A 14439-nucleotide genomic window follows, 5' to 3' on the forward strand; every position below is an offset into this window, starting at 1 on the left:
CATTTCCCTCTGGCCAACGCCAGGGTGTGCATTAGGGTGCAAAACTGCGTCATGAGTCAGGGAGATGGTCCGATGGTCTTAGTGACAACAGACCTAGATATGGGGGGAGGTTTTAGTGGATGGAATATTAGGACAATTGAAAGTTTACAAAGTTGCAGCTACGGTATGCTTAACAATGCAAATATTATGGTACAGCTATATTGACACTTAATCATCATGGTGCTTTTTAATGGTAAGTTTACAAACATTGGTTGTGGTATAATTGAAACTTGGGTATCATTATGGTAAGTGGGGAAATGAGTATAGCCAGTTATAATTGTAATGGCTTAGCAGATCATAAAAAATATATGTTTTTACATGGCTAAAAGAGAAAGAAACGCATTCTACAAATATAGATGAGGTTGGGTGGAAAATATGCTATTGGACCAAAAATAGATATGTCTAATTCATCTATATGGGGCAAATAATGATGATCCAAACTTCTTTGAAAATGTATACAATAATCTATTCAGCTCACAAGCAACAAATTAATCTATTATTATGGTGGGAGGTAATAATACGGTTTTAAGTACCTCAATGGATCGTACAGGAAATCACTCTACAAACTATCCTCCTCAAGCACTTAAGGAGACCTGAACTAGTGGTTTGAACTAGTGGTTATATGTAGGCTGAAAAACCCTGACCTAGTGAGATATACATGAAGGAGGCTTAATCAAGCTAGCCGTCTTGATTACTTCCTAGTAAAAGTTTTGAAAAAAGTGTTAATAGGAGAACGAATGCAATCGGACCTCCATCTAATTGGCCTCCTTATAACTCTACAGAATTTCCACGTGGACAGGGATATTGGACATTTTATCAAAGCCTATTTGATCATTTGTTCTTAACTAAGACAAAATAATTCATAAATGACTTTTTTTTCACAAAATAGGTACGGCAGTTCCCTTACTGTATGGGACACTTACATGTACCTTTAGAGGCCATTCAATACAATACTCATCATTAAAACAAAAGCAGTTTAGGTCAAAAGAGACTAATAAAGGAAATAGAGAAAGTAACAGCACAGGCATATGGTTATGGACACTGTACTATAGAGGCACAAAAGGAAAAACCAAAAGAAATGGAGGTAGTTATTCAAGAACGATCAAGTGTAATGTATTACAAAAATATAGCGAATTGGATGGAAAATTGTGAGAGAAAAAAGATTGAATCTTCAACATAGAAATGCTACCAATAAGAATTTAAAGAAACTCGTTACAAATGATGGAGTCATCCATGATTCACCAAATTATATTTTGAAAGAGGAAGCAAAATATTTTAAGCAAATGTTTTATTTTCAGTCTCCTCCATTTCCACTGAATGATGTTAACTGTAAGGATTTCTTTAATAATAATAATAATGTAAAATTAGGAAATTTACAGAAAGACCTGTGTGAAGGCCAACTTACAGAAGAGAAACTTTTTGAGACAAAATCTTTTCAGTCAGGAAAAACACCAGGGCTTGATGGTATACCAGTAGAGGTATATCAGACCTTTTTTTGATGTCCTCAAAGATCCATTATTAGCATGTTTTAATTACTCCTATACAAATGGTAGACTTTCAGGTACTCACCAAGAAGGTCTGATTTCATTACTACTAAAACAGGACCAAGGTGGTAAGTATAAAGATCCAGTCCATTTAAAAAACTGGAGGCCTCTTACACTTCAATGTTGTGATGCGAAAATCCTAGTGAAATGCATAGCACATAGAATAAAAAAACTCGATCAGACAGGTATTTTTACATGGACAATATATTGGAGATAATATACAACAATTACTTGAAACAATTGAACATTATGAAACATCAAAGATACCAGGCCTGGTCTTCAGAGCAGTTTTTGAAAAGGTGTTTGATAAAGTACGACTAGAATTTATAAATAAATGCCTGGATTACTTTCATTTTGGTGAATCTCTTATATAATGGGTTAAAGTTATGTACAGCAACCCCAATAGTAGATAATGGTTACTGCTCAGAAAGTATTGGGCTTTTAAGAGGAGTAAAACAAGGCTGTTTTTTGTCTCCATACATATTATGGCCATTGAAATGCTAGCTATTAAAATTAGATCCAACAACATCATCAAGGGGATAGAAATCCAGGGGATAAAAACAAAAGTGTCAATGTTTGCCGATGACTCTAGTTTTTTCTTAAGTCCGCAATCTGGATCCCTACACAGTCTCATTGAAGATCTTGATCACTTTTCTATCCTCACTGTAATAAAAACTAATGACAAGTGTTGGATATATTACGTTTTGGATCGTTAAAAAAATTGTGTTTACACTACCTTGTAGTTTACCAATAAAATAGATGTACTTGGTATTCACATCTCAAAAAATATAAATTAACTTACCACAATCAATTTCAATAGAATGTTAGCAAAAATAAAGATTCTGCAACTTAGTTGCCTAGTTAAATAAAGGTTCAATAAAATAAAATATGGAGAGGTAAATACTTGGTTCTATCGTAGTTTACTTACTTACTTACTAATGGCACTGCCTATTCCAGACGACTCGTTTTTTAAATCATATGAAGAAAAACATTTATTTTATTTGGAATGCTAAGCCAGACAAAATTAAACGTGCCTATTTACAGTTGAAGTCGGAAGTTTACATACACCTTAGCCAAATACATTTATACTCAGTTTTTCACAATTCCTGACATTTAATCTCAGTAAAAATTCCCTGTCTTAGGTCAGTTAGGATCACCACTTTATTTTAAGAATATGAAATGTCAGAATAATAGTAGAGAGAATTATTTACTTCAGCTTTTAATTATTTCATCACATTCCCAGTGGGTCAGAAGTTTACATACACTCAATTAGTATTTGGTAGCATTGCCTTTAAATTGTTTAACTTGTGTCAAACGTTTCGGGTAGCCTTCCACAAGCTTCCCACAATAAGTTGGGTGAATTTTGGCCCATTCCTCCTGACAGAGCTGGTGTAACTGAGTCAGGTTTGTAGCCCTCCTTGCTCTCACATGCTTTTTCAGTTCTGCCCACACATTTTCTAGGTTTGAGGTCAGGCCTTTGTGATGTCCTCTCCAATACCTTGACTTTGTTGTCCTTAAGCCATTTTGCCACAACTTTGGAAGTATACTTGGGGTCATTGTCCATTTGGAAGACCCATTTGCGACCAAGCTTTAACTTCCTGACTGATGTTTTGAGATGTTGCTTCAATATATCCACATAATTTTCCTTCTCATGATACTTACTTACTAAGTAAGTATCATTAGTTATTTTGTGAAGTGCACCAGTCTCTCCTGCAGCAAAGCATCCCCACAACATTGTCATGACGTTGGCCTGTGGGTAGGGGTTATGACCCCCCCCATGAATACCTTTCTCCCCTCTCTCTCTTGACTCTATTTGAAGGACTCTTGAATAGCCTTTGTTAAACATAGAGAGTCTGGGAACATCAAACGGTGGGGGGAAAATGCGTTGGTACTTAACCTCTCTGGGCTAGGGGATTCGTGGCGCGTTATTCAAATACCTTAGAAATGCTATTACTTCAATTTCTCAAACATATGACTATTTTACAGCATTTTAAAGACAAGACTCTCGTTAATCTAACCACACTGTCCGATTTCAAAAAGGCTTTACAACGAAAGCAAAACATTAGATTATGTCAGCAGAGTACCCAGCCAGAAATAATCAGACACCCATTTTTCAAGCTAGCATATAATGTCACATAAACCCAAACCACAGCTAAATGCAGCACTAACCTTTGATGATCTTCATCAGATGACAATCCTAGGACATTATGTTATACAATACATGCATGTCTGTTCAATCAAGTTCATATTTATATCAAAAAACAGCTTTTTACATTAGCAGGTGACTAGCATGTGACTAGCATTCCCACCGAACACTTCCGGTGAATTTACAAAATTACTCACGATAAACGTTCACAAAAAACATAACAATTATTTTAAGAATTATAGATACAGAACTCCTCTATGCACTCGATGTCCGATTTTTAAAATAGCTTTTCGGTGAAAGCACATTTTGCAATATTCTAAGTAGATAGCCCGGCATCACAGGGCTAGCTATTTAGACACCCAGCAAGTTTAGCACTCACCAAAGTCAGATTTACTATAAGAAAAATGTTATTACCTTTGCTGTCTTCATCAGAATGCACTCCCAGGACTTCTACTTCAATAACAAATGTTGGTTTGGTCCCAAATAATCCATTGTTATATCCAAATAGCGGCATTTTGTTTGTGCGTTCAAGACACTATCCGAAAGGGTAAATAAGGGTTACGAGCACGACGCATTTTGTGACCAAAAAATTCTAAATATTCCATTACCGTACTTCGAAGCATGTCAACCGCTGTTTAAAATCAATTTTTATGCCATTTTTCTCGTAAAAAAGCGATAATATTCCGACCGGGAAATCGTTTTTTATTACAAAGAGAGTGAAAGTAAAAGCATGCTATCCCCTCATGCACGAGCCTCAGTCTGATGGCCCTCTGATAGAGCACTTGCCAAACGCGCTAGTGTGTTTCAGCCTGGGCCTTGAATTACGTCATTCAGCTTTTTCCCGGGTTCTGAGAGCCTATGGGAGCCGTAGGAAGTGTCACGTCATGCCAGAGATCCCCTGTTTTTGGTAGAGATGATCAAGGAGGGCAAGAAATGGTCAGACAGGCCACTTCCTGTAAGGAATCTTCTCAGGTTTTGGCCTGCCAAATGAGTTCTGTTATACTCACAGACACCATTCAAACAGTTTTAGAAACTTTAGGGTGTTTTCTACCTTTGATGATCTTCATCAGATGACACTCCTAGGACATCATGTTATACAATACATGTATGTTTTGCTCGATAAAGTTCATATTTATATCCAAAAACAGCATTTTACATTGGCACGTGATGTTCAGAAAATGTATTCCAACCAAAACTTTCGGTGAATATGCACATCAATTTACAAAAATACTCATCATAAACGTTGATCAAATTTAAAACAGTTATTGAAAGAATTATAGATACACTACTCCTTGACGCAACCGCTTTGTCAGATTTCAAAATAACTTTACGGAGAAAGCACATTGTTCAATATTCTGAGTACATAGCTCAGCCATCGAAGCAAGCTATACAGCTACCCGCCAAGTTCTGGCATCAACAAAACTCTGAATTAGTATTACAAATATTCTCTTACCTTTGCTGATCTTCGTCAGAATGCACTCCGAGGACTCCTACTTCCACAAGAAATGTTCGTTTTATTCGAAATACTCCATCTTTATGTCCAAATACCTCCGTTTTGTTCGTGCGTACAGATCACTATCCAAAAGGCGTGTGTAAAATAAGAGACAAAAAGTCAAATAGTTCCTTTACCGTTCGTAGAAACATGTCAAACGATATTTACAATCACTCCTTAGGGTCTTTTTAAATTAAAACATTGATAATATTCCAACCGGACAATAGTGTATTCATTCCAGGAGAAAAAGAATGAGCGGCGCTCCAAACGTGAACACGCAGTAAACAGCTCCCAGGCAGTCCACTGATAAACTGAGCTGCTGTTCTTTGCCCAGTAAGAGGAGATGCATGAAAGACGTTTCTAAAGGCTGTTGACAGCCAACGGAAGCCTTAGGAAGTGCAAAATGACCCCACAGACACTGTAGTTTGAATAGACATCTAAGAAGAACTACAAATCACTTCCTGGTTGGATTTTTTTCTCAGGTTTTTGCCTGCCATATGAGTTCTGTTATACTCACAGACATCATTCAAACAGTTTTAGAAACTTCAGAGTGTTTTCTATTCAAATCTACTAATAATATGCATATCTTAGTTTCTGGGAGTGCGTAGGAGGCAGTTTACTCTGGGCACGTCAGTCATCCAAGCGACTCAATACTGCCACCATCCATAAGAAGTTAACAAGAAATTTGTGGAGTGGTTGAAAAACAAGTTTTAATGACTCCAACCTAAGTGTATGTAAACTTCTGACTTCAACTGTATATAATGCATATGAGTTTGGGGGCTAAAATGATTAAATGTTAAAGCTTTAAACCTCTCACTAAAAGCTTCACTCATACATAAATTATACTTATATCCAAAATGGTTCTCCAGTAGATTTTTAAGGCAGGCTCATCCTTTGTTCAAAAATGGCCTTTTTCTCTTTATATAGATTACAACTTCTCATTTCCGTGAAATTGAAAATTATATTTTGTTTAAAGCATCACCCTTTCTTAAACAAGCCATACAATTTCAGTTTTATCCTCCAGAAAAGATATAACAAATGTTAAGGTTAAATTCAAATATACTGATTAATAAATTAAATATTCTTTATGGATTCTTTTTGTTTTATTAATTGTATTGTTTTATTTATTAATGATATTATGAATAGAAACGGAGGAGTTATGTCACATATGCAGCTATCGAAAATATATGGGAATCTGCTCAATCAAAATTTACAATCAACTGATTGCAGCATTACCACAAAAATGGAGGAGGCAAGTGGAAAAGGGAGAAGGTAGGAAACCCTTTCTGACTGCCATTTATTAAAGATACAAATTGGCTGAAAGGAACTGGAATAAATAGAAAAATATAACAGTTTCATTTGAGGACAAAAATGTTGACAGCTGCGCCATACAGGTTGCAAAATTAATGGGAAGAGATTTTTGATGAACCGATTCCATGGCACATTGTTTATGAACTGGTACAAAAAAACAACACTTGATTGAACACTTAGTTTTTCAATTTAAATTATTATATCAAATTCTTGCGACCAAGAGAATACTATATACACTGCTCAAAAAAATAAAGGGAACACTAAAATAACACATCCTAGATCTGAATAAATGAAATAATCTTATTAAATACTTTTTTCTTTACATAGTTGAATGTGCTGACAACAAAATCACACAAAATAATCAATGGAAATCCAATTTATCAACCCATGGAGGTCTGGATTTGGAGTCACACTCAAAATTAAAGTGGAAAACCACACTACAGGCTGATCCAACTTTGATGTAATGTCCTTAAAACAAGTCAAAATTAGGCTCAGTAGTGTGTGTGGCCTCCACGTGCCTGTATGACCTCTCTACAACGCCTGGGCATGCTCCTGATGAGGTGGCGGATGGTTTCCTGAGGGATCTCCTCCCAGACCTGGACTAAAGCATCCGCCAACTCCTGGACAGTCTGTGGTGCAACGTGGCGTTGGTGGATGGAGCGAGACATGATGTCCCAGATGTGCTCAATTGGATTCAGGTCTGGGGAACGGGCGGGCCAGTAAATGGCATCAATGCCTTCCTCTTGCAGGAACTGCTGACACACTCCAGCCACATGAGGTCTAGCATTGTCTTGCATTAGGAGGAACCCAGGGCCAACCGCACCAGCATATGGTCTCACAAGGGGTCTGAGGATCTCATCTTGGTACCAAATGGCAGTCAGGCTACCTCTGGCGAGCACATGGAGGGCTGTGTGGCCCCCCCAAAGAAATGCCACCCCACACCATGACTGACCTACCGCCAAACCGGTCATGCTGGAGGATGTTGCAGGCAGCAGAATGTTCTCCACGGCGTCTCTAGACTGTCACGTCTGTCATGTGCTCAGTGTGAATCTGCTTTCATCTGTGAAGAGCACAGGACGCCAGTGGCGAATTTGCCAATCTTGGTGTTCTCTGGCAAATGCCAAACGTCCTGCACGGTGTTGGGCTGTAAGAACAACCCCCACCTGTGGACGTCGGGCCCTCATACCACCCTCATGGAGTCTGTTTCTGACCGTTTGAGCAGACACATGCACATTTGTGGCCTGCTGGAGGTCATTTTGCAGGGCTCTGGCAGTGCTCCTCCTGCTCCTCCTTGCACAAAGGCGGAGGTAGCGGTCCTGCTGCTAGGTTGTTGCCCTCCTACGGCCTCCTCCACGTCTCCTGATGTACTGGCCTGTCTCCTGGTAGCGCCTCCATGCTCTGGACACTACGCTGACAGACACAGCAAACCTTCTTGCCACAGATCACATTGATGTGCCATCCTGGATGAGCTGCACTACCTGAGCCACTTGTGTGGGTTTTAGACTCCGTCTCATGCTACCACTAGAGTGAAAGCACCAGCCAGGAAGCATAGGAACTGAGAAGTGGTCTGTGGTCCCCACCTGCAGAACCACTCCTTTATTGGGGGTGTCTTGCTAATTGCCTATAATTTCCACCTGTTGTCTATTCCATTTGCACAACAGCATGTGAAATTTATTGTCAATCAGTGTTGCTTCCTAAGTGGACAGTTTGATTTCACAGAAGTGTGATTGACTTGGAGTTACATTGTGTTGTTTAAGTGTTCCCTTTATTTTTTTGCGCAGTATATTTGGGGCATACAACAATCTCAGCTCTGTAGATTTTGCTTCGAAGAGACAGAATCAATAGAGGCAATACCAGAATAAATGATCTATATATCTAGTTTCTGGTCACAGGTTCAGGAATGATTAAAAAAAAAATCACAATATGCACTTTAAATTACCCTTACAAATAGCAGTGTTGGGTGATTTGGAAAGCCATAGTCAGTCAATAAATAATATAATAATACTCGTAGGAAAGGTTTTCATCTTTAGCTCACAATCTGTGGATACTATACGATTAAAAAGGAAAACAATTATGTGAAACAGCACAATTGAAAAATATATGGCACACAAACGAGGGTGGTCTATGGTGATAGGTGGGATGGGCTGAGAGGCTCTTTAATCCCAACCCTCAGCCACTATGTTTGGCAATGTTATGTGACTGCTTTATGTTAAAGTACCATGTATGCAAAATGTGTATGTAAAATGTATATGAATATGTACAATGTATGTATATATAGCAGAAAAGCTATAAAAAAATATATATTTTTCCTCCAAAGAGGGGAGGGGGTGTTGGTGGAGGGGTTAATAATATAAAAAATGCAAAAAAAGACAGCAGCAACTCTTCCTGTGGTCCAGCAAAATTAAGACAGTTATACGATTTTAATAACATTACAATACATTCATAACAGAATTCACAACACACTGTGTGCCCTAAGGCCCATACTCCACTACCACATATCTAACAACACAAAATCCATGTGTACTTGTGCGTATTGTTAGGTTCTTATTTTTCAGAGTAAATAACCCACGGACACTAGAGAAGCTTTATTCTTCTCAGAGGTTCTGTTCAGCTGAAATCAGACAGCAAAACATTTCAGACATCACAGTTTATATACATCCCACTTAACTTACATCTAGATGTTCCGCTAGCGGAACACCTGCTCCAATATCCAATGATGGGCGGGGCGCGAAATACAAAGTCCTCGAAAATCCGAAAACTTCAATTTTTCAAACATATGACTATTTTACACCATTTTAAAGACAAGACTCTCCTTTATCTAACCACACTGTCCGATTTCAAAAAGGCTTCACAACGAAAGCAAAACATTAGATTATGTCAGGAGAGTACCCAGCCAGAAATAATCAGACACCCATTTTTCAAGCTAGCATATAATGTCACAAAAAACAAAACCACAGCTAAATGCAGCACTAACCTTTGATGATCTTCATCAGATGACACTCCTAGGACATTATGTTATACAATACATGCATGTTTTGTTCAATCAAGTTCATATTTATATAAAAAAACAGCTTTTTACATTAGCATGTGACGTTCAGAACTAGCATACCCACCGAAATTTCTGGTGAATTTACTAAATTACTCACGATAAACGTTCACAAAAAACATAATTATTTTAAGAATTATAGATACAGAACTCCTTTATGCAATCGCTGTGTCCGATTTTAAAATAGCTTTTCGGTGAAAGCACATTTTGCAATATTCTGAGTAGATAGCTCGCCATCACGGGCTAGCTATTTTGACACCCACCAAGTTTGGCCATCACCAAACTCACATTTACTATAAGAAAAATTGGATTACCTTTGCTGTTCTTCGTCAGAATGCACTCCCAGGACTTCTACTTCAATGACAAATGTTGGTTTGGTTCCAAATAATCCATATTTATATCCAAATAGCGGCGTTTTGTTGTGCGTTCAAGACACTATCCGAAGGGTGACGAAGGGTTACGCGCCCGGCGCGTTTCGTGACAAAACATTTCAAAATATTCCATTACCGTACTTCGAAGCATGTCAAACGCTGCGATAATATTCCGACCGGGAGTCGTTGTTTTCGTTCAAAGACTGAAAATAAAAACATGGTGTCGGCTCGTGCACGCGCCCCCAGTCTCATTGTTCTCAGATCGACCACTATCCAAATGCACTACTGTTTTTCAGCCATGGCCTGCAAAGTCATCATTCACCGTTCTGCCGCCTTCTGAGAGCCTATGGGAGCCGTAGGAAGTGTCACGTTACAGCAGAGATCCTCAGTTTTCAATAAAGAGAGTGTAGAAGGCCAAGAAATGGTCAGAGAGGGCACTTCCTGTAAGGAATCTTCTCAGGTTTTGGCCTGCCAAATGAGTTCTGTTATACTCACAGACACCATTCAAACTGTTTTAGAAACGTTGGAGTGTTTTCTATCCAAAGCTAATAATTATATGCATATTCTAGTTTCTGGGCAGGAGTAATAATCAGATTAAATCGGGTACGTTTTTTATCCGGCCGTGAAAATACTGCCCCCTATCCATAACAAGTTAAGACACTCCTCTTTCTCTCCAATCCTTACATTTTATGGCTCTACAGGAAGCTAATAAAGAGGGTAGGATTCCAAACATTTATTCCTCTTACGAGAATCTGTCCTCACCTCCTGACCTCAACCCCTCTTTCATCTAATACACAGATGTCCATCTGTCTTCCCTATATCAACCCATCGCTCTCCTCTCCTCCATCAAACACATTCCAAAGCATTCTGTCTTTCTTCAGAGAACCATTAACTTCTAACATAATCTCTTTCATTTACTATCATTCATTTAATATCTCAATGTTCAAAGTTTAGCCGATTCCAGCAGTATGTTATCATGTGTGTATTGTATGGATGTTTCTTTGCCTATGTTTGTGTTGCTTGTTGAATGTCCTTCCCTATAAGCGTGCTGAAAGTCTGTTGTCAATTTGTTTACTGTAAAATAGTGTCATGACATTGCCCTCTTTGGGTTTTCTATGCACCCTCCCCCTACCCAGGCTCTGTGAGAGCGGTCGTAAATTCCTAAAAGAATGGCCTGCCTCATGGCCACAGTTTTGAGACAGAATGGGTTTCATAGAAAGAACCCAGGAATTCTTCCACCTCACAGGACTGGAGAACCAAACGACATTTATGTTCTGGAGAAGGTATAAAAGATCGGTGAAGAATCCAGCTACGAACTGGTCCGTTTGGTACAATTTTGTGAAACTCATGAGAGACAATACGGCCACATTACCATGGCGCTGTTTATATAATAGCCTCAGTTGTGAGACTTACCTTTTAATGGTTGTATACAATGAATGAATAAGGATAAAGCTATTTGGAATATGTTGTGATGCTTGTCAGATGTTAATGTGAGAGAATTGTATTTCTGTTTAAAGTTTCATCAAGTCATCGGCACGCCCCCATGAACAGACGGGACCTGGCGTCATGAGACAGCCCTTTTCTGTTATTCCGAATACAACCCCCACCCAGGGTTTCTATCACCAGACCGGGCTTACCTCCATTACAAGTGGCTAAAGGTTGGAGACCAGCTTACCTCGATAATGAGAGGGCCAAGGTTTGACCATGCATTCCTCGTTCTGAACTTTAACCATACCACGTGGTTAAACTCTTAGACTATTGATACCGACAGAATAATAACAAGTCTTTGATATTAATTACTAGTCTGCAGCTAGGAATTGGGTATCATTGAACGCGAAGACTGACGAAACATCTGTCCTATAACAACATTAATGAATGTCACTTTGAAATATCCATTCAATCCCAGAGAGAGAGAGAGAACGCGAGGACAAAACTCTGCAACAGAAACAAACTTTTCAACAAAGATCCCGACGACACACTGAGCGTAAATATATATATTGATTGCAATTGTTCCCGAATGAGTGAGCGTTCATATGCAAAGGATTAGCATTTCAAATGTTATAATTATCAACTCGTATCAATCCTTTGTCTAACAAGCCGCCATGCTGGTTTAGCCCACTAGGGCACATTCCTTTTATCATTTCTTTGTAACGATACCTACTGTTTGTTATGCATTTCTGTGAATTATTTAGTTAGTAAATAAATGATTTTAAGACAATTGATGTATGGAGGACTCATAGTGAAGACTGGGTTCGTGCAGATAACCAACAATTTACGACGTTTGGAATGAGACTGACGAGGTAAAGAATACATCATTAATCCGAAGACTAATAGATCAGATATTATGATATCTGAAAGTTAAATTAGGAAAATTATAACTTTGTAATCTGAATATTTTCCCTGGTGCCCTGACTTCCTAGTTAATTACAGTTACACAATTAATCAGTTTAATCGCATAATAATTACAGAGTTATTTGATAAATATGTCTTCAGTTTAATGATGCCAAAGACACGACAATAGCATTGTATCTGGTCAAACCCAATTTTTTCCTAAACTTTACTAACAGGATGATTGGTCAGCTATTTGAGCCAGTTAATGGGGCTTTACTTTTCTTAGGTAGCGGAATGACTTTTGCTTCCCTCCAGGCCTGAGGGCACACACTTTCTAGTAGGCTTAAATTGAAGATATTGCAAATAGGAGTGGCAATATTGTCCCCTATTATCGTCAGTAATCCATCCAAGTTGTCAGATCCCAGTAATCCATCCAAGTTGTCAGATCCCGGTGGCTCTTCCACACTCACCATTGGGATCACAAGATCATACGTGATCATATACATTTGCCAACTAAATAAAAGCTTCTGAACAATTTCACATTTCATCTGGATAATCCCACATTTACCCACCTCCCTTCCCCTCGTACCCCAGCAGGAGCCCCCGGTCCCAGAGCAGAACTCCTTCCAGGTGGGCATGAAGCTGGAGGCAGTGGACCGCAAGAACCCCCACTTCATCTGCCCGGCCACGGTGGGGGCGTTGCGTGGCGTGGAGGTGCTCGTCACCTTCGATGGCTGGCGGGGTGCTTTCGACTACTACTGCCGCTACGACTCCCGGGACATCTTCCCCGTGGGCTGGTGCTCTCTCACCGGGGACAACCTGCAGCCGCCCGGCACCAAAGGTCTGTGCGTGTCTGTGTGTATGTACAGTAGGTGTGTTTGTTTGTCACCCTGTAGACTTGTCAGCTATTTGTACCTGTGGTGTAAGAGTTGGAAAAGAATAGAGAGTGTAGGAGAGGACAGCAGTGCAGCAGATTGAGGGTGGGTTTTCCACCGCTGAAGGGTAAGTTGAAATGAAGAAATGGCAATATAACATTTTAGATACCCTCCTGTTAGCCACAGTGACAAAAGTGCTTTTTTAAATCTAATTTCCTGCAATTCTACACATTTTGCTATGGTTTATGCTATCTGAGGGACTCTGAAATTATAACAAAGTCAATGGCGGCCCCAAGACAAAAATGCTCCTGAATGCATAATTTTGACATTTTTTGATTTTCCCTGATTGTCTAGCTTGTATATAGGTGATTGTTAGTTCTCAAAGATAATCTTATTAAAAAATATATAGGTCCATTATCTTTTCTACATACAGTGCATTTGGAAAGTATTCAGACCCCTTAACTTTTTCCAAATTTTGTTACGTTACAGCCTTTTTAAAATGGATGAAACATTTTGCAAATGTATTAAAAAATGTGCATAAGCATTCAGACCCTTTACCCTGTACTTTGTTGAAGCACCTTTGGCAGCAATTACAGCCTCAAGTCTTCTTCGGTATGACGCTAGAAGCTTGGCCCACCTGTATTTGGGGAGTTTTTCCCATTCTTCTCTGCAGACCCTCTCAAGCTCTGTCAGGTTGGATGGGGTGTGTCACTGCAGAGCTATTTTCAGGTCTTTCAAGAGTTGTTCGATCGGGTTCCGGGCTCTGGCTGGGCCACAACGAGCATTCATAGACTTGTCTCAAAGCCACTAATGCGTTGTCTTGGATGTGTGCTTAGGGTTGTTGACCTGTTAGAAGGTGAACCTTCGCCCCAGTCTGAGGTCCTGAGAATCTTCTTTCTCATGGTCTGAGAGTCCTTTAGGACAGAGTGACAGGGTTCTTAGTCACCTCCCCGACCAAGGCCCTTCTCCCCCGATTGCTCAGTTTTGCCGGACGGCCAGCTCTAGGAAGAGTCTTGGTGGTTCCAAACTTCTTCCATTTAAGAATGATGGAGGCCACTGTATTCTTGGGGACCTTCAATGCTTCAGCCATTTTTTGATACCCTTCTCCAGATCTCTGCCTTGACACAATCCTGTCTTGGAGCTCTACGGACAATTCCTTCGACCTCATGGCTTGGTTTTTGCTCTGACATGCATTGTCAGTTGTAGAGAGTGTAGGAGACATCTGTCTTTATATAGACAGATGTGTGCCTTTCCAAATCATGTCTAATCAATTGAATTTACCAC

At 39.4% G+C, this 14439-nt stretch overlaps 1 protein-coding gene across 6 annotated transcripts in view; it reads left to right on the plus strand.

The window, feature by feature from the left end:
• LOC115175193 (polycomb protein SCMH1) overlaps positions 1–14439 on the plus strand; it is a 49701-nt gene that overhangs the window by 18061 nt on the left and 17201 nt on the right. For all 6 annotated transcript variants that reach the window (XM_029734444.1, XM_029734468.1, XM_029734456.1 and 3 more), the window contains one exon: positions 12875–13121. In XM_029734444.1, the coding sequence (XP_029590304.1) occupies positions 12875–13121 (247 nt within the window). The remainder of the gene's footprint in view (positions 1–12874; positions 13122–14439) is intronic.

This window comes from Salmo trutta, chromosome 3 (genome assembly GCF_901001165.1).
Source record: "Salmo trutta chromosome 3, fSalTru1.1, whole genome shotgun sequence".
NCBI lineage: Eukaryota > Metazoa > Chordata > Actinopteri > Salmoniformes > Salmonidae > Salmo > Salmo trutta.